General features: G+C 41.8%; 1 protein-coding gene across 1 annotated transcript; it reads right to left on the reverse strand.

The window, feature by feature from the left end:
* Positions 1-259: 259 nt before the first annotated feature.
* Positions 260-25576, reverse strand: BAG3 (BAG cochaperone 3). The gene is made up of 4 exons (XM_037905060.2): positions 25119-25576; positions 7060-7416; positions 4692-5078; positions 260-1556 (listed from the first exon to the last, which is right to left on the reverse strand). The coding sequence occupies exons 1-4, from the start codon at positions 25293-25295 to the stop codon at positions 786-788; spliced, it is 1692 nt and encodes a 563-aa protein (XP_037760988.1). The 5' UTR covers positions 25296-25576; the 3' UTR covers positions 260-785.
* Positions 25577-25607: the final 31 nt, after the last annotated feature.

The following is a 25607-nucleotide window of genomic DNA, read 5'->3' on the forward strand; positions in this document are numbered from 1 at the left end:
ATTTCATATAAAAATACCCTAAAAGGACTAACTCTGTTAATACCAGCAGGTCAAGCAGCAAATATGAAGTCTCCATACAACAAAAAGTGCAGACAGCTGATAAACACAGCGGAAAGAGGGAGTTGGGCAAAGGCAAGTCATTGCCCTCATCAGAAAGCAGGTGTAAGCAGACATTATCTAAACCAGAATAGGATATTTAAAATATCTATTTTTAGAAGGCAAATACTCAGCTTTCTAGTTTATAAACCAAAAGACTAAGTCAGATTTCTATATTATTTTATTTCCCTTTTAAAATATAGCACTGAAGTCTTTCACACATATAAATAGCTCTACAATTTCTTACACACTTTCTATGCATCTTTACTTAAAGTGCACATTTGTGAACATTAAAAATAAAATATTCTTGCTAGAGTGGCTACATTTGTAGAAGGGTTTGGTATTCTGGTGAGGCAGGGCTTTGATTTTACAAAAATTACCTGCAGAAGAAACATTAAAATACAACACGTATCAATGTTAACCCAGAGGCATTTTTTGCATCCAGCTGGCACGAAAGTATCTTAAGAACAAGACTCGTTCTTGAAACATGTCTCTTTATAAAGTGTAAGAATACAGGATAAATGCATCATTTTCTTTATAGCCTCTCCCCCCCGCAAGTGTGTGTGTCCCAAGCTGCTATGTTGATTTAAAAACCAATGGATGAAAAGCTTCTGAAATGCATGCAACTTAAAATTCACTTAACACATTTCTAGTTATAAAGTCTGAGAGCTTTAAAGTTCAGCATGTGGCTATGGTTCAGTTGGGTTATTAACTGTGTTTGTTGTGCTGGCAAGATTGGTAAATACTTCTTCCTTAGTTTCAGGTTGATGTGTTTCCATTTTGGTTTCTTCTTTGGCACCTTCATTACTTGTATCTTTCCTGGTTTTGTCCGCCACAGGATCAATCTCCATGATTTCCTGTGGTGGCTTATTATTCTCCATCAAGGTTGACTGAAGTCCATAAACATGAACTACCTCTGGGACGTCTTCTGCTTTCTGTTCAAGTCTTTCCAAAATATTCTGAACCTTCCTCACACCATCTCTCCTGGCCTGGCGCACATCTGCACGACCCTCGGGGTCCACTGAATCTAGGGCTAGCAACTCTTTGGTCAAATACTCTTCAATCATCAAGTATTTTTTGTCATTTTTCTTGCCTTTGAAAGAATCAACTGCCTGTTCAAGCATTTGAACGTTCTCTAGAATTGCTTCCACTTTCAAGACACCTGGATGTTTCTGTGTCTCTTCCACATCCATCATCTTCTGTGGTGAAGTTTCTTCAGAAGCAAGCCTCTCCTCTGGATGTGCACTTTTAGCAGGACAGGGAATCGTTTTATCAACCTTTTCATCAACCTTTTCTGCAGTGGGTGGAGGTTTCTGTGGTGGTGGTTTAGAATCTGGTTCTTTGTGAATGACTTGAATTGGGATATAAGATGAAGGCATCTCAGTTCCTGATGGGCTTGCCTTGTTTTCAGGTATGCTTTCATGTAGTGTTTCTTGGGGTGGGATTTGTTGCAGAGAGACCTGAAGGAGGAAAGTTTATTATTCTGAGACATGAAAACAATGCTACTTCATTTGTAAACAAAAATTACAATTTTCAGGTCAAAAGATTTTCAAAAGTGACTAGTGATTTTGGCTGCTCAATTTGAGACACCTTAAACAGGCATGATTTTCAGAATGTGCTGTCTCAGGTCAGGTATCCAAAAAACTCAGGCACCTAAACATCACTAGTCCCTTTGGAAAAATCTAGGTCTCAAATCTTTTCCATCATACTGAGGCTTAATTGAAAGATGCTGCTTAAAAATATTAGTATTAACACCAACTTCTTAATAGACAACTAGCACTGGTAAAATCCAGATTTGCAAACATTGCCATTACCGACCTAAGACTATTTCCAAAGCTTATTAGCTTTAACTTGGTCTTTTTATTGGGAGATTTGTTCTCCTGCTGAGATCCAGCCCCTTTGCATCATTCAGGAGGTGCAGTGGGACCAGACATGGACTGCAATGGGCCAGCACAGAGTCCCCCTATCCATTCTGCAAGATCTGGGCCCTACATTTGCCCCCTAATCTCAACTCGGCATCGGGCCTGGGGGGGGATGCACCAAGGGCAGGAAAGAATATGGTGGATCTCAGCCGCAAGAAATAAGTGAGCTCGTATACTATAATTAAGGCTATGTTTTAGTCATGGGTATTTTGAGTAAAAGTCACGGACACGTCATGGGCAGTAAACAAAAATTTATGGACTGTGACCTGTCTCAGACTTTTATTAAAAATACCCATGACTAAAACTTGGGGGGCACTGCCCAGGGGCCCTGCGGGTGCTGGGGGAAGACAGCCAGGGTAGCTGCGCGCACCTCAGGACCCGTGCTGGTGGAGGGGTGGGTTAGTGGGGCTGGCAGGCTCCCTACCTGTGTCCGCGCGTCCCCACCCCAGCAGCAGCAGAGTTGGGATGTTGGAGGGGGCAAGGGTACAGGACGATGTGAGGCAGGCTCTGGGTGGTGCTTTTCTGGGGAGCCCCCCAAAAGCGGTGACATCCCCCTCGCTCAGCTCCTAGGCAGAGGCATAGCCAGGCAGCTCTGTGCATTGCCTCCACCTGCAGTCACCGCCCCTGCAGCTCCCATTGGCTGTGGTTCCCAGCCAATGGGAGCTGTGAAGCCAGTGCTCTGGGCAGAGGCAGCACACAGAGCTGCCTGGCCATGTCTCTGCCTAGCAGCTGAGTGAGGGGGATGTCACTGCTTCTGGGGAGTCCCCCAGGTAGGCGCTACCCAGAGCCCTCCTCACCCCGTCCAATGCCCCAAACCCTGGCCCCCTCCCAGGCCCAACCTCTGCAGCCGGTGCCTGCCTGGTGCAGCTGCTGCAGAAAAGTGGAAAGTCACGGAATTGTCAGAATGAGACAAAAGGGCATCAAAACAAATTACAATGTATTGCCATAAAAACCAAAAGGTAGCAAGGCTTTGTGGTCTGGACACAGGATTGGGGGTCACGAGAGCCAGAGTTCTTTTCCCATTTCCTTCACTGATTCATGGTGTGGCATTGGGAAAGTCACTCAGACTAATTATTTTGGATATAGGTGCCTAAAGTTAGGTGCTTAAATATTGATGTAGGGTACCTAAGTAAATGGGCCAATTTTCAGAGCTGATATGCACCGAGGAGAGTATTTTTGCCTGAGTAAAGACTGGATAAAATCTAATTAAGTGCCTTAAGGTTTGGCCCTAAAAAAAAAGCAAGCAGTGAAACTTAGCACGTCATTAATTCTGGATTTTGCTTCCCCCAACCCCCTTTAACTATTTTGTTCATGTTCTAGGTGAGATTTTCAAAAGGGCTGAGGGTTGACTTATTTCTGTTCCCTTTGACTTCAATGGGAAAAGCGCACCTTTGAGAGGTTTAGGGTTATCTTACAGATTTAAGTGATGGAAATCCGAGAATACGTCAATCTTTGTTTAATGCTGAAGTCATAACAACTCTAAATATCCTTGCTTTGGGGCCTCTGTAGGAATTAATTATATTCAGATCTGTACAAGTGGCCTAATTCTATATTCAGATATTGTGAGCAACTGTATCTGAGGGCAGAATTTGACCCCCCAAGTACTGTTCCAGAATGGCTGACTGTAAATCAAACAAATACAGCTCTTTTCAGTAAATGCATCTAATCAAAATATAGTCCTTCCCTTCACTAAATCAGACACCACTCTGACTCTCATGTGACTATACTTCAGAAAAGGCATGTAAAAAGCACTGTAGTCTAGTAAGTGCTAATCTTGGTCAGCACTCCTAGTTTCTAGTCCTGTGTCTTGCTATCTGAGTTTACCCATCTGTAAAATGGATATTACAATACCCACTTGACTAAAGCTGTGATTCTTAATTAGTGAATGTAACATGTTGTGAAATCTTTTGGATGACAAGCATTAAATAGTATTTAGTATTTAAATAGTATTTAAATAGTATTATATTTTAGAATTTGTCTAGGATACTATACACGGGACTACAGTGTAGAAAATTACTGTCTGTATGGTGGAATTTCACTGTCTTGAACAAACTGCAGAATTGGACACATTGTCCCTGAATGAATCAAGTTTAGTGAGAAAGTACAGTATGTAGAAACAGACTGTAGAGTAGATTTTACCAATCCCCTTTCATCATGATAAATAATAGTTACTTTCTGGATTTGCTGCTGTAATCAATGATAAATGAGACAAAGTTGCATTGTTACTATAAAGCCCATGGGCCTGATTCTCCGCTAATGTATACGTCCCTTACACCACTGACTGAGATTTACATAGGGTGCAAGTGAAAAAGAGAATCAGGTTCTGGGTTTTAATCAGAATTGATTTAGAGTATCCCTGAACTCTTCTTCTTTATTTAATCTCTAATTTTGACAGTTTCCCATTTGAGAATGAGGATTTTAGCACCCTATTGTGTGACATGCTAGCTTTGATGAGAATATAGTGCCTCAGTAACATGGTGGCACTATCAACAACAATACTGAAGGCCAGGTCCTCAGCTGGTGTATACTGGATTTACATGATCTGAGGATCTGATGCTGGCATTATGTTTGTGAAATTCTATGCGTTTATTAGTACAATCCAGATCTTTAACTTTATTAACACAAAGCACAATTACTATAGAAAAATCAGATTTTTCTGATCTTCCTGCATACCTGGGGTCTGTCCACAACTGTCTGTACTCTGATGGGAACTGGGGACTGTATCTGAGTGGTAACTCTGGCTGGTGAACTTTCACGACTTGACGAACCCTTCTGAGACATTCTGAATGGGGACTGCTCTCGTGCTGGTTTGGGCTCCCGCTCATCAGCTTGAATTTTGTGATACACTGGTTGGTGGACATGATAATCACTTTGCTGGGCAGGGTAGTGTGTCTTCTGTGCCTGATGATATACTTGTGGTGATTGCCTGAGGCCTTTTTCCTCATGGATCACAGGAATTGGAATATAACCTCGACGGACCTGGTGGCTTCCTGCACTGGGTCTACCTGATGACTGAGGGGAAACTGACTGTGAGTCAGAAGTTGTAGGAGACTGAGGTTGCTGTAAAAACAAGATTATTAATTAGTGTTAACTGTTTCACATTTTTATTTTATTAATATGTTGTCAGGCAGCCTCAACATTTGTTTCTCCCCCACCCCCCAAAAAGGGGGAGAGACACAGGAGTAGTGGTGGAATCTGTTTGCACATCAGGATTTGGTTTCCCGGGTTTTGCTAGGGGACCTGCTGGACAACTGCAGAACTAGTGAGAAAGCATCACTGTAATACGTGAAACCTGAGCTGCAACATTCCCTGAGGAGGGAGGGGACATTTAATCAGACTCTACCTGAAACTTTGTTCTTGTTTAAACTGGTTAGATGTGGGGCAAAAAGTTAACAAACAAAGGGGGGGAAAAAAAACCCCACAGTCACATAAACAATGTTGCCTTTGCCACACTAGGACTTCTTCCTGTGGTTTTGTATCTTGGTAGGATAGGGGTGTGAATGCTAGAATGACTAATGACTAATGCCACTGGTGGTAGCAATACTAATGTGGTTTTAGCATTTTAATCCACTGTTGTCTGAACACTGCTCAGAATGAGTTTAAGTAACATGACAGTTAGAATGCTGGTGGCACCTTGTCTACACCAGTGCTTCCACCATTGGTACTATCGGTGGAGCTGCACTAGCTGGATATTTTGGGAAAAATAAGGCCTTGGCTACATCACACTTAAAGGCACAGTTGCAGTTCTCTCGTTACAGGTAACACTTTAGTTTGTGGCCACACTGTTTTTGTGTATCCCTACCAACTACCGTTTGTATCAAGGAATTCTGAGAATCTGGACAGCTGACCCAAAGTGCTTCAGTAAGGGATACTGCTTGGAAGACATGCACATAGAGTGGCATCAACATTACAGGGGCAATATACTTTTGGAAGTCCTTTTGCACAAAGTACTGTGAGGAAAGAGGACTGGCCAAAGTGGTTACACAAATATGGCTTAGGGGTTCTGGCCATACTGAACAAACAAACAAAAAAACCCCAAAACCCAGTAGCTGGTTCATTCTTCTATCTTGTGCCTCCCTGGGCTTCAGGGACAAAACACTGTTAGCCGAGATAGTGGCTAACAGAATTTTAAAATCATGTGGTGTATGGGCCAATCATATTTAGAGTGAATCCTGCCACTATTTGAGTACAAACTCAGTTAAAAGATGTAATATAGCTCAAATTCAACATTCACTCCCCTCTCAACTCAGGGCTGGGAAAACTCAAGCTCAGGTTTCAGTCTGTTGTGAGGATATTATCTCAACTCCAACTCTCCAAAGAAAATAGGAAACCAAGTCCTGGTACTTCTGAGATACAAAGCAAGCAGAATCTTTTTTATGAAAAATCTTTGATTATGAATATATAGTAACAAATTAGTAAAGGGCATAGGCAGAAAAATTATTTTTCAGTTCATCTTTTAAAAAAAGCTTTAAACGAATTCAAATGACATACATTTAAAAAGAATATGCACTTTAAAAATATTCAGCTGCAAATAGTTCAGTTTGGTGGATTCTAAAATGGTCTCATTTATTAACAGCCTTTATTTTTTGTCAGGTTTGTTTTGTTTTTAGCTTTTGCACTTACATTGTTTCATAGTTATGTCACAGGACACCATAGGCTCAGTTCTGCTCTCATTTACATTGGTGCAAATCAGGAATAACTCCATTAAGTTAACCAGTGTGAGAGGAGAATCGGGCTCTACGTGCCTCTGTTTGAGACAAGAGACAGAATCAATCTATGTGCAATTCTTTCTGCACAGTCATTTGTGAGTGAGACACTGTGATGCTAGAGAAAATGTAAACATTTACAATGAAGTGACTGTTAGTAGAATCATTAAAAAGTAGATTTTTGTGTTTGTATTAATACTTCAAAAGTATTTGGGGGAAAATGTAATTCTACGGTGATTTTGGACTTTTGAGGGATAAATCCGCTGTAATGCCATTTTAGGTCACAAATGTTGGAGAGTAATCCAAAACACACCCCTGCACTACTGTCAAGTTACCTCAGGCCCATGTGAGGCTGGAGTTTGGGCTGTTGCAGCTGCTGTTGTCTGTCCACATTGTTTATCTGTCTGAGCAGCTTCAGCTGGTCCTCTAGCAGGGGATTCTGAGTGGGCGTAAGCCCCCCTTAAAGGTGACTGTGCCCGCTTTGTGGTGGGAACAGTTTCTGCTTTGTATCGTTGCATGCCAGGTTGATGAACGGAGTAATACGGATGCTGCTGTCTGTTCTCAGCACCTTCATGGATAACTGGAATAGGGATGTAGCCAGCACGAAGTTGAGGGTATCCCAAGCTTCCTTCTCTTACTTGTGGCTGCCTTGGAGTATCCTGAGAAGGACCATTTGCTGATGACTGGCCCTCCTAAAAATTAGAAAATACACCACATGGGAAAAGTTTAGAAGTTAGGACCAATGCAACTCATAAGAACAAGTAACCTTAAACCTCCATCTTTAAAGTAATGAAAGAACTGTATGTCAGAACTTTAAAACTTCCTTTATTTCTAATTAAATTCCTTTGCATGAGCAACTGGTATCACATTCTAATGCAGAGGATAACTACAGCTGCTAATCATTCAGAATTGTGGGCAGCAGGGAAAAAAGATGAACAAATTATTTGTCTAGGGATATTTTTAAAGTTTTCACTTCTCATAGACAGCAACTTTCAGCTTAAATATATCCAAATGTTTCACATTTCATGATTGTAATTCTGATCTGACACACAGAAGCTTTATACTAGTGTAACTCCACTGACTTCAGTGGAGATGTGTCTGATTTACAACAGTGCAAGATCAGAAAGAGATCCCTCAGCACCTTTTAGAATCAAGACCATTTGTAGACAAAGAAATTCTCAAGAAAACAGGAGATGATCAGAAAAGCAATGTTTGTCAGTATTGTTCTTTCCACTGGCTATTAAAAGAGTGTTCTTGATGCTGGATACTGAAAAATGTATCTGCTTTCAGCTAAATGTGATTCAGCTGTAATAGCTACTAAGGGGAGAATAACAAAAGACTAGAGTAGTAAAGGGAGGATACCAAAAGGAAATCTAACAAAGGTAATGGAAGATAAGTATTTATGGTGCTGGATTATGCTTATACTAATACTCTGCATAAGATGGAAGAGGTTTGTACCAAGATCCCTCATAAGTCCTCTAATAAAGTTCTTCCTGCAACTGTCATTCTATTTTGAGGCCCTCCTAAGGGCCAAGTTCCAGATGTATTTGAGTAAGATCATATAACAAGCACTCTACTACACAAGAGGGTAATGTCATTATTCAGTAAAGGGAGAGTTTAATAAGAGGACATAATAGGATTTCTAACCTTTCTATTGTAGTATTAAGTGTTGTTGTAATCAGAAAAATTACTTAGTTATGTAGCACGGTCATATGTAAGCAGACCAATTCACTAAATGAAAATTAATTATTTTCTAATCAGATACTGAGTGAGCCTCCCATATGCCAGTGTGTCCTTAAAACAAAGAGTACTGAAGAAACTCAGCAAGCTATAAAATTGCAGAGAATAAATTCTATTTGTTTTAACAAAGTTAATGGGACCACATATATGAAGTGCTTCCAGGAGGGAAGGGGCTCGAGTCAGAGAGCCTGAATTTTCTTTCACTGGTGTAAATTAAGAGAAACTCCACTGAAGTCAGAAAGGAAAACTGGGCCCAGAAAGTTTTCAGAGAAAAATAATTTTAGGTTAGCATAGAATCAAACCCATAGTCTTTAATTGTATCTCGCAGTGGTTTTATATTAGTGTAACTATTTATTATTTCAGACTTAACAGATGCAAGAGAAGAATCAGCACGTGCATATGTATGGTCTTGGGGCTGCTGGAGCTTAGTACAAACAACTAGGTCCTCTTCACCAATTTACCCTCCCTGCTGTATCAATGGATTTACCCCTGCAAATATAAATCTAGATCAACCCAGTATGTTTTTAGTGCTACTGGCAGTAATTCCCCTCTAGGCACTGGAGGGACATACACTTATGTTGGCAAACTGAGTTTACCTGAAAAATCAAGAACAGTCAGCAAGTGGCAACTGAAACCATGTGCAAAGCAGAATTTCTGCCAAGTGAGTGAAGCCAAACATGCTGCCTAGCAGTCAGGAAAATAGATGATTCAGTGCTCGGAAGAAACACCTTGCTGATTAGGCTGAGTCATTAAATTCCATGCCTGATTTACAACAGCTGCTCCACACAATCCTTCTGAAGAAAATTCCCTTCTATAGAGGAGGGGTTTTCAAGCTTCATTGCACCGTGACCCCCTTCTGACAACAAAAATTAGCACGTGACCCTGGGAGGGGGGACTGAAGCCTGAGCCCCCCCCCCCCCCCCCCCCCAGCCCAGGACAGGGGTGGCAAAGTCCAAGGGCTTCAGCCCCAGGCAAGGAGCCTGTAACCTGAGCTCCACCACCCAGGGCTGAAGCCCTTGGGCTTGGCTTTGATCCCGGGCTTCAGCTTTGGCCCCAGACAGTAAGACTCAGGCTTCAGCTTCAGCCCTGCACCCCAGTAAGTCTAAGCCAGCCCTGGTGACCCCATTTTAATGGGGTCGTGACCCACTTTGGGGTCCTGAGCCACAGTTTGAGAAACGCTGCCATAGATAGAGATCTATGGGTAGCTAGATATGTCTGCCTGAATTATACTACCCAGCTGGGATGACTCATGTGCAGATTTCCCCACACTAGTGTGGAAGGGGCGATCTGTCCACCTCTGTGGTATTGTCCTTTCCTCCTGTGGACCTTGTAGAAGATGACCCACAGGGTATAAGATCAGTGCTATGGAGAGGTTAGAGCCTGGGTGGGCCAGGAGGACCCCAAACAAGATGCCTCCTGAAGCTGTATTGGATCTTTCCCATGGAATATCTATGGCAGGGCAGTCCCTGTTGGCAAAGCTCCAATTGAGACACCTTATCAGCTGCTAGGGGCCGGTACGGAGGAAAAATCTTCCTTGGAATTTCAGAAGCCTGCTAGGTTTGAGGGTGGGCCTTGCAACCTCAATTCCAACCCCCAACAGAGCAATCTGGAATGAGGTGAATCCTTGTGAAGGTTTCTTCTATCACAACCACACTCCATAGGATTTATCTCATCCTATATGATCATGTTAGGGCCCTACACATTTTATTTTCAAGTATCAGGGGGTAGTCGTGTTAGTCTGTATCCACAGAAACAAGTAGTCTGGTGGTTTTTACCCACGAAAGCTTATACTCAAATAAATCTGTTAGTCTTCAAGGTGCCACTGGACTCCTTGTTGTTTTATTTTCAGGCGCTTTAGACTGCCTAAATTTGTGAACCATCTCAAAGCTATCTGACAAATCCTGCCTCCACAGCTCAGACCCTGGTTGGAAATGTAAAACAACTAGCCCAACAACAAAGAGGCTGAGAGGCGTGTTTGTGTGGGGTTTTTTTTAAATGCCAAGATTTGCCTGGAGTGAAATTTTATAGCACGCTTATAAACCCTGAAAATAGGGTTTATAATGGAAACATTGACACCACCTTAAACAGAACAGCATGAACTGTACTCCTGTAATCTGTCATTATACTTACAGCTGTAAATAAGTATAAATACATCCTGTGGAAAATTACAAAATGTAGTTAGTCCCTGTACTCAAATTCTCTTCATGGTCAATTATAAAAACTGTAGCTAAGTATTTGTCTTTCTACATGTATGTATCTATCTATGAAGGTGTTTATATGGCCTTCATCACTGTAGCATCTGAGCACCTCCCACTAAAGCAACAAAATTCTCTGTCCCCCTCTGCCTCCAGAAGTAGCATGAATTGTGAATTACATAAATCACAAATATAAGGAAGGTCATCCAATTACAACTATTTTTTATAATCCTGATTAGTAAATTTAAATTAGTATGAATTAAATGCTAAAAAAATAGTCGGTAACACTGGGTTGGTCCACACTGGAAACTTCCATTGCATAGCTACATCTCTCAAGGGTATGAAAAATCCACATGCCCAAGACCTGTAACTACGCTGAGGTAATCCCCACCTTAGATAGTGATTGGTCAAAGGAAGAATTCTTCCATTGAGCTAGCTACCACCTCTTAGGGAGCTGGATTACCTACACTGATGTGAGAAACGACCCTCCCATCAGCATAGGGAGCGTCTACACTGAAGTGCTACAGTGACAGCATCTTCTCTTCAGTCCAGCTGCTCTTCCCCCTCCCTCATTTTATCCCTACCATTTCATCACCTCCCCACTCCTCATCTCCCCCATGCTTCTGACTTGCCCTTGCAACTGCACCTCGGATAAAAATAAAGTAAAATGTGATGTATGATGCATCACTAAGAAATCTATGTAACTAGCTGCAATCACAATCTTATTGATGTAATTTGTTTTCCAACTGCCACTGATCTGTGCGTCACAAAGTCACTTCCCTTTATCCTCTATAAGTTTCCCCATCTATAAAACAATTTCCTGTCTCGGGGGTGTTAGGAGGCTTAACATTTGTACAACATCTAGAAATCAAATTGAGTGCATTAATTTTTTTTTTTTAAAACTGATTACAGAAAGCATTTTAAAACCTTGTTATTACTGATTTGTGATTTTTAAATGGTAGTAATTCTCAGCAGCAAAGGATACACACATTGCTATAAAATTTTAAACTAGCATTGTCAACAAACAGCAGGAGCATGTAAATATTTAATTTCTTTTTTTAAGCACTGAAGTACAAGCAAACTGTAAATGATGTCTTTTCTTGAACTAACTAGAAATACTGGAACATCATTTACAATACAGGTGGCTGATTTTGGTTTGAAGCTATTGTTCCTGATGCAAACATAGTTAACACTTTCTTTTCATATAAAAATAAACATGGATTTACATTAAAAAAATAACTTCCTTTTCCCGGTGGTCTTCTGAAACCCCTTTGCATGGTTTGTGATATCAGCAATCAGCTAATTCAGTAGCTTAGCATGGCCTTGGGTTAATAAGGCCTTGTCTATGCTTAAGTTTGCTGCTTTAACTAAGCTGGCATCCTTAAAATGGAGAGAAAAAAAAACCCAACTAGTGTAGATGCAGCTCTACTGGTATAAAAATGCTTATACCAGCATAGTTTATTGTGGTTTGGCGAAGCAAAATAAGCATAACTATGTTTGTAAACAAAACAACAACAACAACATCACACTCCTTACCAAAATATCTATGCTGGTAAAATCGTAACTGCAGATCAGCCCTTACAATATGTCAAGTTTTGGTCCTCCATTCAGGGTCTATGAGTGCCAGTGCTATCTCACATCCAGACTAATGGAGGAGAATTTTAAACATTAGTCCTTTATGCAAGATCTTTCCATGTAAATTTTGTTGGAAAAGGCACTTTGAAGAGAAGGATGAGATACCTCTTCTAGATTTTCAGTGGCCATAAAGTCCATCATGGCGCTGCTGTAGTCAATAGGAGTTCCGTCATTGGCTTCAGCAGAGCCTGGATTTCACCCCAGATAGACAATGGACCCAAAATCTGTTTGCATTTATTCCTTTCATAGCTGCTGGGTTTTTTTATATTTATTAAGAATGAATCTAAGAACCAACAGTGTTGAAGTTTCAGCCCCTGCCCTGGCTTTCTGCCTGTAATGGCCCAATAGTAGCAAAGCTTCATTGAAAGTAGGCTACTGTGGACTCTCCTGTCCTCTCTCTGATGCCCCCAGAATTCATGCTAAGTGACAATTTCATAGCCTTTAGTAATATTAACCGGGGGGGGGGGGGGATTTACTGCAGGGTTGGTAGACGGGAGGGTGAGAGGTGAAATGATTTGTTGACATCTGTCCCCTCCACACCTGATAACCTGGATCTCTAGGTCATCTCTACAGAAAGGCTTTTGTGCAGCATGGGGAAGGGAACAATGATGCCGCAGAGTCACCCAGCACAGAACTCTGAATTTTCATGACCTCAGTCTGCTGATAGAACAATCTGTCCCGAACTACTTACTTTTAGGTCCAATTCTGTTCTCATTGATGTTTGGGCCTTAGCATAGATTGAAATAAGATGAGATCTAAATGATAATGTGAAATTGATCAGATTCTTGATTATTCCTCTAATTCAGAATCTCTAGAAATAAATGGTTTTCCTAGTGAAAAGAGAAGTCCTTAAACATAAAAATAAATCTATAAGTATGTAAAAAAAAAATCTTTAAAATCTATCCAGAGGGAGTCAAGACACTACCCCAGAAACAGCACAGGCTTTTTAAAATTAAATCACTGCAAACTGATTTTGGTTCCATTGCACAGTTGGCCTTTTATTATGGGTTAAGGTTAGATTCTGTCATGGGTATTTTTAGTAAGTCAGGGACAGGTAGCGGGCAATAAACAAAAATTCACAGAAGCCCATGACCTGTCCCTGACTTTACTAAAAATACCCTGGTGGGGGGAGGGGGTAGAGGGGAGAAGAGGAGACAAACAAACAGCGCACTGCTGGAGCTTGCAGCTGTTCCAGCCCCAGGGGGGCTGACCCAACCCCAGCCACTCCGGGATCGCTGCTCCAGCAGGCCTGGGGGCTGACTGCTGGTCAGCAGTTCTGGCAGCCCTGGGGCTGCCTCAAAAGAAGTCACGGAGGTCCCAGAAAGTCACGGAATCCATGACAGAATCATATCCTTAATTATTGTTCAAAATCATAGTAAGTGCATATCTTAAAAGAACAGAGATTTCAATAATTGGGTTTTTAGGTCAAAAAGGATCTTCTGAAATTGTAATTCACAGTGCTATGCACAAAAGGCTGAAGTTTCTCATCTCACACACAGGAATCTTCTAGCACATAAAAAGAACGACATCACAGCTAGGATACTGGGATGGGGGAAGAGAAGGGGAATTAGCAACCACAGAATTTTCACTGTAGTACCATGAAGGTGAGAACATGGGAACCCCTCTAAAGAATATTCAGTCTCAGGGTTCAGCTTTGGAAGAAGTCATGCTTATCAGTGCTTTTTATATTCAGTTCTTATGTGCTATTTGCCTTACAATAAACAATGTCTGAACACAGATGTTTACACAGGCCAGAGTCCATACTCAAGACACAGGTATAAAAAGAAATGTCTAAACAAAATACAATGAGATTAAAAACTTAGTCGATGACCATCCTAGTTCAAATAAAGCAAGCAGAAATCCAAGTCCTATGCACCAACGCTGCATAATGGACTAAAAGGAATCTCTCTCATCTCGCTGCTACAAAGGTAAAATGTGCCACAGAGTATGCGAATATTTTTTAATCATAATAATATTGATAAAGTCCCCATCCCCAGTCGTGGATGGGCAGATTAACATTTAGTACTTTAAAAAAAACTAACATTATAATTAAAAAAAAAAAAAATCTCAGAACTAAAAATAGAGGAGTCCAAGATAAATGAATAAAAGGGAAGGTTAAAAGTAAGGTCCAACAGTGGTCTTAAAGGCATAGGATAAACCTGATCATCTGTTCTCTTATATGTGATGGGAGGGACCTGAAAAGCAGGTGGAATGTGAATGCAGAAACCCTTCAGAAAGTGGTTCAGAGGTTTTAAATATAGCCTACATCATAAATAGCTTTAAAATCAACAGTGGCAATTTAAAGCCAGTCCACCACTTTATACGCAACCACATTAAAGAACAGTGAGCAATCGGATCATATTATCCTTGCACGAATCAGGGAGGAAAACGTGTGCCTGCATTTCAAACAAGCTGCAAGTGAAAAAGATGCACAGTGCTCATAGCTCTGCTAAAGGGCCATTTCAATGATCACACCTCTTGGCGATGAGGGCATATGCTGCTGTTGTGAGGTCATCACCAGGACAAACAAAAGTGCAGCCAGCACAAATGCTTCATGGCACCACAGCCTACTCTTGGCTTCCGATGAGGAGGGTATGGTCAGAAGGGACATCAAGATTCTCAACCTTACTCACAGCTTTTAAATGAGTTCCCTCAGCAAGCAGGGCATGATGAAAAGGAAGGAATCCTTATGACGACAGCCTGTGCACACTAGCATTCTCCTCCTGGTGTGGAGGATGAGGTAAGGCCAACACATCGAGCTGATTGTTCAGGCATTCTTCAGAGGCCAAAATTATTATAATTAGTCAAATCCTGAGGTCATGCCTGAGCTTTCAGTCACTCCTAACTCTTCCATATTGTTCTATCAACAGATGTTGAAATTTTCCAGAACATGCTGGATGCAAACTAGAATGCACGTCATTACAGCAGGTCTCTTAAATTGGAGACAATTTGCATGAGTAAGAAGAGTAGGACTGAACTCCAAAATATACAATACTACAAGGATCTACAGGAAAAAAGTTGAAAAGCAACATTTTTGCTTCTTGCAGAACACGTGGCCAGTAACATTTTATTAAGCTGTGTTCAGTATAATTACACTACCCAAAGAAGGGAGACTTTCTAAGATTTACATATTAATTATAATACTTAGCTTTTCCATAGCTCTTACAGAGACATCGAAACAGACAGGCACTAAGGGGAAATGTACATACTGTATGTGCCTGTGTTATATGAACATTCACAGAAACCATTGGGATTTCTCTTATAGGGTCACCAAAGGAGGAAGTTTTAAGTTATGTTGCAGAACTTGAATTCACTCTGGTAACCCTCGCCACTAGCTTCAGGGAGGCTATGGATTTGATTCTGCACCCAGTGAAGTCCATGAAGGCAGGATTAAGCTCTATTTCACATGAGTGAGAGTTGCAGGATCTGGTCCCATGTTTTCAGGGAGCAAGGAGTCCCACAGGTCAGGAGAACAACATAAAATAAATGGAAAAGTGCCTGCCAAAATTGATTGAGACATTTTAGTAACGTAGTATTCTTTGCACATATATCTACTCCACTTTCAAAACAGAAGTGTCATTATATGATAGTATAATAGTAGCTCATATTTCTGAACGAAGAAGGATGCACCAGTTCCATTTACATGAGAATATTTTTACTTTATAGGAAGCCAAAGTGTCTGCAACTCAAAAAATTCTGACTGCTTGCCCTCTTGGAATTCAGTTACAGCCAAACCAATATCCCCCGCCCCCGAAAATGTGTAACAATTGATCTAGCTAGCTAACTAATCAGTGTTAAGAGGCTTTATTAAAAGTAAAAATCAGCACACCCCAGACTGTCTATACCAATGGTTCCCAAACTGTGGGGTGCGCCACCCTAAGGGGTGCAGTGGGGCCTGGGTCAGCCCCCATGAAGGAAAAGTTTAGGCACCACTGGTCAACAGTAATTTACTTACAAATATTAATTAAAAGCTTTAACCTAACCAGTTCCCTCAGTGATGCTATGTTTCCATGGATTAATAATAAGTGCTTACAAAGTGCTTTTTATTCATAGTTCTCAAAGCATTTTACAAAAGTGGGTAAGAGGGACAGAGGTTAGTTGACTTCACCAAGGTCATATAGCCACTTAAGGGCAGAATTACCATCTCCTAGGTCCCAGTCCAGTGCTCAATCCACTGGACTATACTGCTTCTACTGCTGTAATTCAGAAGTTCACCTACTCAGGATTTTCATATTCATATTCTCTCACTCACTTACAGTCAGTGTTCATATATATTGAGTGAGGCATCATTAACTAATGACTGAAGAAAGATAAGACAAATTCATGAAACTAAATATGTTCATGAGTTATCCTAATAAGGCATCTAATCTGTCACATCATTATTTGTACAACAGGCTGCTTGCTTTTGATGTTTTATTTGTTTAATGCTGGGGTTTTATTTCATGCCTTTCACATGTGCAGGCAAATAAGGCTTATGGTTTGTTTTTCTGTTAACCAAAGTAGTTAATATATACCTTGCAAATATTCCATTAATGCATACTCTCTATCTGATGGATAGTGACAATATGCTGATGAGTACCAAAAAAGCAAGGAAAGAATCTAACCACGGGTAAGTTCTATGTAGTTCAAAAGCAGAGATCCATGCTTCTAGCTGTAAAGTCACAACTTGGCTGTACTATGACCTAATCTTGTTTTATGAGTTATAGCTATAATTTTCTTGCTCACCAAGCAGATTCCTCTTAGGCTATCACATCCTGGCCTTCCACAAAACATGAAGACACTTGCCCTTTATGTCAATAAGTAGAAGTTGGCCCACATGAAGATTGCATCAGTTGGGCTGAATTGAACATGTTCTGAGAAAACAATGACATCCACAAAGAGAGACGGTCTCTAAGAGGGATAAACTTGAAGTAAAGCCTACTAAGACTCTGCCAACAGGAGTTATCTTGCCAAGGATACTAATGACAACGTGCTATACCAAGCTACTTCTGTTCATTACGTGATTTTCCTTAAGCAGCAGGTGGCCAGTCTGTCTTCTGTGCTCCCAATACTGGCTGTGTCCCATGAACTCAGAGCACAGGTGACAGGATGAATCTCAAGCAGCAGCAACATGCTGCCACTCATGAAAGGAAAGCAAATAGCGAACAAGTGATCAGTCAGTCACTCACTCACTTCACAGGACATCTCTGCTGCCTGAATTTTCATCTTGATTTAATTGTGCATAGGGCAGTCCTCTGGCATCACTCCCTAAAACAGCATTTCATCCACATAGATTATTTTTCCACACTGTAAAAACACTTGTTATGCCGCACCCTATTTACTGATAAGATTTCCCTAGCACCAGTTGCAAAAAAAGCCTCTCTTTAGCCACCTCTCGGGCTTGCAGCCCCTTTTACTTTTATATTTTCTTTGGAAGCAGAATCAGGAAGTATAATTTGGGGTAAAAATAGGGCAAGAATGTAGTACTGATGCCACAGAAGAGGAGTGAAGAGGGGTTCACAACATAGAAGAATGGTACTGTTAGTCCACTGAAACTCATTTCCGATAGGTATCTATGTTTGAAAGAAACATAGGAATGTCAGGGACGGTCTAGGTATACTCGGTCCTGCCTCAGCGTGAGGCGATAGACTAATTAATCTCACAAGGTCCCTTCCAGCCCAAACTTTTCTGCACCTGGTTTACTATTGTCTAATCAAATACAATGCTATTTATCACATGGGCATAATGAACAGTCATGTTTGTGCATCAGTTGTAGGTGTTAAAGACTCCTCACTAGGAGGAACACTGGCACAAATCTTTCCTCCACCTGTAGGTAAGAGGGTGTATCACTACTAATCCAGTTCCAAAATGTATAATTTAAGGAGTTAAAAAAAATACAGCTTCTATGCCCATGGAAGTGTGAATCTGTGGACCTTGATTGCCCTAATTCTCCACTGCCTTGTGTAGTCACTCACACCAGTGCAAACCGAGTGTAAAACGTTTGCGAAATAAAATCTGGTAGCATGTTACAACCACTGTGCACTTACCTTGACTGGAGTAAGAGATGGTATGAGGTGCAAGGTAACAGAGAAGCAGAACCAGTGGGTGGGATTTTCAAAACTGTTTACCACTGGCCAAATTCTTCTCTTATTTGAGTCAGTGGGAATTTTACCATTGACTTGAATGGGAGAAGGGTTAGGTCAATGCTGAGCATTTTTGAAAAAACCACCCATGTGTGGGTCTAGTGAACCAAGATTGGAGTTTGATGAGGAATTGAAGGGACAAATGTAAATACAGTCAGAAATGAATTATAGTGGTGGGGTGGGAGTCTTTGGAAATTCGAGCACCTGGGGCATAGCTGCATACACCTGTCGGTCTTTCTAAGCAATGCAGACAATTTGTTTGCATCACTTCAAGGCAATCAGCATTGTCCAATGATATGAGATCTTTGCTAGAAGGGCCACTTTCAGAAGTGTTACTTTCATGGCAGATGCCATTCAATGCGACAGGATTATCTTTGAAAACTCGTGGCAATCGGGGGAGGTCCTGGACAACTGGAAAAAGGCTAATGTAGTGCCCAAATTTAAAAAAAGGAAGAAGGAGGATCCTGGGAACTACAGGCCAGTCAGCCTCACCTCAGTCCCTGGAAAAATCATGGAGCAGGTCCTCAAGGAATCAATTCTGAAGCACTTAGAGAAGAGGAAAGTGATCAGGAACAGTCAGCATGGATTCACCAAGGGCAACTCATGCCTGACTAATTGCCTTCTGTGACGAGATAACTGGCTCTGTGGATGAGGGGAAAGCAGTGGACGTGCTGTTCCTTGACTTTAGCAAAGCTTTTGACACGGTCTCCCACAGTATTCTTACCAGCAAGTTAAAGAAGTATGGGCTGGATGAATGCACTATAAGGTGGACAGAAAGCTGGCTAGTTTGTTGGGCTCAAAAGGTAGTGATCAACGGCTCAATGTCTAGTTGGCACCCAGTATCAGGTGGAGTGCCCCAAGGGTCAGTCCTGGGGCCGGTTTTGTTCAATATCTTCATTAATGATCTGGAGGATGGTGTGGATTGCACCCTCAGCAAGTTTGCAGATGACACTAAACTGGGAGGAGAGGTAGATACGCCGGAGGGTAGGGATAGGATACAGAGGGACCTAGACAAATTAGAGGATTGGGCCAAAAGAAATCTGATGAGGTTCAACAAGGACAAGTGCAGAGTCCTGCACTTAGGACCGAAGAATCCCATGCACCGCTACAGACTAGGGACCAAATGGCTAAGCAGCAGTTCTGCAGAAAAGGACCTAGGAGCTACAGTGGACGAAAAGCTGGATATGAGTCAACAGTGTGCCCTTGTTGCCAAGAAGGCCAATGGCATTTTGGGATGTATAAGTAGGGGCATTGCCAGCAGATCGAGGGACTTGATCGTTCCCCTCTATTTGACACTGGTGAGGCCTCATCTGGAGTACTGTGTCCAGTTTTGGGCCCCACACTACAAGGATGTGGAAAAATTGGAAAACGTCCAGCGGAGGGCAACAAAAATGATTAGGGGAACGGAACACATGACTTACGAGGAGAGGCTGAGGGAACTGGGATTGTTTAGTCTGCGGAAGAGAAGAATGAGGGGGGATTTGATAGCTGCTTTCAACTACCTAAAGGGGGGTTCCAAAGAGGATGGATCTAGACTGTTCTCAGTGGTAGCAGATGACAGAACGAGGAGTAATGGTCTCAAGTTGCAGTGAGGGAAGTTTAGGTTGGATATTAGGAAAAACTTTTTCACAAGGAGGGTGGTGAAACACTGGAATGCGTTACCTAGGGAGGTGGTGGAATCTCCTTCCTTAGAAGTTTTTAAGGTCAGGCTTGACAAAGCCCTGGCTGGGATGATTTAATTGGGGATTGGTCTTGCTTTGAGCAGGGGGCTGGACTAGATGACCTCCTGAGGTCCCTTCCAACCCTGATATTCTATGATCTATGAGGAGTCTAGGGATTCACAGCTGTGAAGGTAGCCAGGATCTCCAACCTACTATGCCTCTGAGCCACTGATGACCACCACATCTATTCAGTGAATCTCTCTCTGCAGTTAACACCTGTGACCCATCTTTAGTTAGAACAAACATCAAAGGGGAGTAGTCCATGTAAAAAGAATACATACGAGTGGGACATTAGTTAACACTTATTTAAGCCTTGTCGATGTGTTCCCTTTCCTGAAAGCATTCAAGCCCTTCCCTGAAACCATCCTCCCCAGCTAAATTTGGTCCATTTCCAAAAGTTCGGGGGCTCCCACTGAACAACTTAGTAGACTGACCCACCGTTTCAAATAATCTTGGCAAAAGCCATGCTGAGTTATGACATTAATTACTCAGGAAAACAAATGACATACATGCCCAAGGGAAGATGGTTATTAACAAAGAAACTAAAGGAAAAGCAATGGTATTTGTTGGAAAACACTTCTCTAATAGAAATGTAATAAGTTATGTGGTCCACAGTATTGAAAGTGCCAGCAAGTCATTCAATAAATTAGTAGTTAGTATCCTGGGAGAAAATAACTATTAAAGAACTTGCCTTCATTCTCTAAATGCTTTTCAATCATTACCAAAAACATTACTTCTGTTCACTTCAGTCTAGTTGGAGATTTTATACTCCTTGATCTCCGGACAATGTCCGTAATCCATTCCGACATTCCATTTCATACAAATTCCATGATTCCATACAAATAACTGGGCCATAAACTGTTAAAGTTGAGAGACTTACCTACAACCACCACTCCTCCCACAAAACCTAAATAAACTGCATAAACGTATTGTGTCTGCTCTTCATATATGTGGGGGAAGAGGGCAACAGTAAATAACAAAAATAACCAGAACATCTTCATGTGGTTGCTGCTATGTATTGTATTCCACAGTTAACTGGCAATTGAGGGCCTGGTTCCATTGACTTAAATGGGGCTTGGATTAGGGGTTTAAGGGATAATAGGTCTAGTATTCCATTGAAATCAATGAAGTCACACCAGTGTAAAACCAGAATAAATGAAAGGAGAATCATGCCCAACATGACAAAAATAAGGGGGCTTCATTATCACTAATGGTCTCACAAAAGTTATTATTCAGTTAGCTAGAAAATGACTTCTCACTTTGTGTTTCATTTCACTGCTGTAGTCCTTTAAGTTAATTTCACTGCACAGGTCACTCAAAAGGATGAATTATCAAGAGGATGTAGATAATTTTAAACTGGTGTTTTAGCACCAATACCAGGGTGGTCCACAGTCAGTGGTTTCACTGGCTGCATTTATGAGCTTTCCAAAAGAACAGGGCATTACTGAAATCTCAGAAAACATTTTGTCTCTTTTGAATTATCCAAGTGTAGCAGGGTAAAGAATGAAAATTTTAGTTCTTATACTCCTCAGCTCATCCTTGAGATCAAAACAAAACTTGTTCTTCTGTTTGAATTGTACTAGGTAAATGAGGGAGAAAACAAGGAAGCTGTTTGAAAGTATTCCTCCTCTTGACTGCATACAAAATCTGATCTCAGTCATTCATTAACACAAGAATCATAATTAATGCCCCTTCAGAAATATTTTTGTATTTACAGTTGAATGTGAAGCCAGAGATTAATTTTTTGTTCTGTTTGTTAAAGTATGCCAATTAAGTAGCAAAATTTGACAGCTCAGAATTCTTATTTAGGGACACACAACATCTCTTGAGGGCCAGAATTTAAAACCTTTATGACCTTACTCCACAAATAGTTCCAGTGAAGTCAACAGGACTACTAGTGAAACATAATGCTACTTAAACCAGAGTGAAGGTGCCAGAATCTGCTCCCTAATTTGAATAGGTGATTCAAAATTCAGGCCCAAACTCTAAGGGCCCTATCAGGCCATTCATGCAAAACTTGTATTGAAATCAACTGGAGTTTGTGTCTGTTGTCAGTAACAGAATAGAGCATTAAATCAACAATTTTCCTTTCCTTCTCAGGAAGCACTAACCTTTACCTTGATAAGCTGTTCATATAAATGCCTGTTTTTGAGAGTATTTTTCAAGTTTTCCTATTAGGAAAATTTATTTCATAATATCTCTTCAAAGGTAGGTGCAATTGTTTCTTGTTTTTATATAGAAGCGTGTACATTTTCCCTTCAAACTACTTCCAAACTGATTTGTAAAATAATCCCTAAAACCTGACAGGAAAGGAGTTACTTTCCATTACTACAGATTTCACATCAGATAAGGCTGGAATTTATTTTGTTTCAATCACAAAGGAAGAACTCTGATCCACTATAATTCAAAATTTTCCTGTTTTCAGATGATTATCAAAAGCAGCTTAAATCTGACTTTTTATCTTAAACAAATTAGAGGAGACATTTGTTAATTTCCCAAGAGATGGCAAATTTATAACAGAGCTAATTCAAAAATTGCACTCTTTATTCTTCAAGAAAGTGTTATGGTTACCTAAACATCGATCAATATTTATTATTTGTTTATAGTAGTGTCAATGCTGTCTGGGACCCCATTACACTATGCAGACAATCTGTCTGAAGATGAACTAAAGCTGTTTATATAGTATTTAATACTGACCGATTTATATTTTTCTGAGATCTTCACCATAGCACCAAAATTACATAATTTACTTTGTCATTAAGTAAAACAGTGCCTATCAAAGCATTTGAGAAAAACATTTACAAAAATGAAAATAGAAATGAAAAAACTGTTTTGTAAAATCTGGATTAAATACAGAAAATCTCCTTTCACACTGGTTCTATACCCATGTAGTTCAATTGACTTCTGTGGAGTTACTCCTGATTCACACCAGTGTGAAGAAAAATCAGTCCCTCTGGCTTCCCTTACGTACTGTATTGCTTGTACTCTGAGTTCACAGTTGTGGCCTGCATTCACAAAATGAGTAATAACAAATTTTATTCAATTATCATTCTAAAACTGAGGAATTTAAAAAAGTATTCCCTGTTACATTTAGTGTTTGAAGTGCCAATATTTATATTAATGAATAAGGTTACAAGTGTCAGAATTGCACAAAAAATGGTTATCAGTCAAAAAAAAAAATCACTTTGCATGGGCTGATTTATAAAAATGCACTCCAGACCTCTACATAATTGTCTATTTTACAGTATTTCAAACATAATTCAAAAACAAATAAATGTTGTTACAGTGGGCTTCTTTTTATATATCAACACAGACAACAATACTGTCCACTAACAGGCCCTAAGTCCTTCCAGTGTGCTGATAAAATGGTGAAACAATAGTTATCTGCAGGGTTAGTTTGAACTGAATGTTGTCCTGATGATCTAACTGCTTTGGTGCTCTACAATAACCTGCTACCTTTACAAGCCGCAGACCACCAGCACTGCATCATTTTTAAGGCAACAGTTGGAAGTTTTAGCTGATTTCTAAAGTGTCAGGAACCTTCTCTCGCAGCTGAAGCTATCAGGTGTTCAGACTACCAGTCCAATATACAGAAACACAGAGCTCACCCAAACTTCTTTCAGCACTGGCCTGAACAGCACCTTCCATATTTTATTGGGAGCTTTCTTTCCTCTGATGTGCTGCAGAGTTCTGTACAGCCCTCTTCTATGTAGGCCTGGAACTCAGGGTGTAAAGATAGCAGAATTGGGCCCTGTGTTAGTCCTATGACAGTAATGTTTTATGACCATCAGTAATATGGTTTCAAAAATAAAGGCAGGGACAAAGTTTAGCATACCAGAACTTAAAACAAAATAAACAAACATCTGACAATAAACTCTTATTTTCCACTAGGTTCTAAAAAAACTTCCTAGTTCATCTAGGGAGTTTCCAGCTCCTTCTCTCCTGGTTATTGCCTAAATCTAACAAAAAACACTAATTTTGATTAAATGTAGGGACACTATAAATTCAGCATTTCTTTAAACTAAGACAGGTTTACTTTAAAGATCCACTTATGAGGGCACCTAGAAAAATCATGACTGCTCTCTACCTCTCAGCTACTTCTCTTTACATGGACATATTTGGAGTGAGAGATGGGTTTCCCATAAGCATGCTTTAAAACAAAACCAAACCAGAGAGCAAAATTACTGAGACAGTTAGTCAGGGGAAAAAAAAAAAAACCTTGACGAGGAAGGGTTTTTTTTAGTGATGTCCATTGTTTAAACTACACGCATCTGAAAAATAAATCAGAGTTTGTGTCTCCCCAGGCAGGCTGAGTGGACTTAACCACCTTTAAATAAACATTACAGGGCTAAGGTATCAAATGATTTAATGCACAAAAAAAGGACTGCAGTGCGTCAGAGACAAAAGGCAGCTCCTGGCCTCACTACATTGCCATGTACTGAGGAGAGAAGAGGGCAGATGGCCCTGCCACTGCCCCTCACCCCCACTGCACTACTATGTACTGAGGAGAGGGCAGGCGGCTCTGCCACTGACCCTCGAACTCCCCCCGGAAATTAGCATGTACCCAGAGGAGGGCCAGCTGCCCGAGCCCCCCGCCACATTTGCCATGTAGGTAGGGGAGGGACAGCTGCTCCCCCTCCCCGAATTTGCCATGTACTGAGGGGAGGGCCTGTTGCCCCCCTCCCTTTACCATGTATCGAGGGGAGGCCCGGCTGCGCCTCCCCCCACCCCATTTTCCATGTACCGGGGGGGAGGCTGCCCCCCCCCGCAATTGACATGTACCGAGGTGGGGTTCCCCCCACAATGACCATGTACCGAGAGGAAGCTCAGAAGCCCGTCCCTTCACGCACCTCCCCCCCCGGGGCTCTGCTCTGCCCCCTGCCGTGCCCGGCGCTGCGCAGAGGACGAGCTCCGGGCCCTTCACTACAAAGTTCCCGGCGCGGAGCCCCCCGCCGCCCCACCGTGGCTCCCCAGCGGGCACCTTGTGCGGCTCCGCCAGCAGCCGCGGGTCGCTCCAGGTGGTGGTGCGGCTGTTGTGATCCACAAAGAAGGGCCAGCCGGTCTGCGGGTCGATCTTAACCTCCCAGCCCGGCGGCAGGGGCTCTCGCTCGGCGCTGCCCTCCATCTGCACCACGGGCGAGTGAGCGGCGGCGCTCATGCTCCGGCTCCCGCAGCGGCCGCCGTGCAGTGCGCTGTGGCGTCAGGCGGGGAAGCCGGCCAGGCCGGCACCTTTATCAATCAATGGGCGGAGGGAGGGGGCAGCGAAGGGGCTGGAAGTGTCTGGAAATAGCTGCAAAGGGGCCAGGCGGAGGAGGAGCTGACCGGGGGGGGGGGAGGAGAAAGAGGTGGAGAGACGGCGCAACTGGCCGGCTCGGCTGGAAACTTCTGGTTGTGTCGAGCACAACTTGGTTGCGGCGGCTGGGCGGAGAGAGCCTGCCTGAGGCGCCCTCGGGCACCGTCGTTGTTGTTA

Source organism: Chelonia mydas, chromosome 7 (assembly GCF_015237465.2).
Source record: "Chelonia mydas isolate rCheMyd1 chromosome 7, rCheMyd1.pri.v2, whole genome shotgun sequence".
Classification (NCBI taxonomy): domain Eukaryota; kingdom Metazoa; phylum Chordata; order Testudines; family Cheloniidae; genus Chelonia; species Chelonia mydas.

Bases quoted from the DNA above. Each gene is read 5' to 3' on its own strand.
- BAG3 (XM_037905060.2), bottom strand. From the start codon at position 25,295: ATGAGCGCCGCCGCTCACTCGCCCGTGGTGCAGATGGAGGGCAGCGCC. The intron at 7,417-25,118 runs GTGCCCGCTGGG...TCTAATTTTTAG, and splicing joins TGCTGGCGGAGCCGCACAAG to GAGGGCCAGTCATCAGCAAA. The intron at 1,557-4,691 runs GTATGCAGGAAG...TTCCTCCTTCAG, and splicing joins CAGTTGTGGACAGACCCCAG to GTCTCTCTGCAACAAATCCC.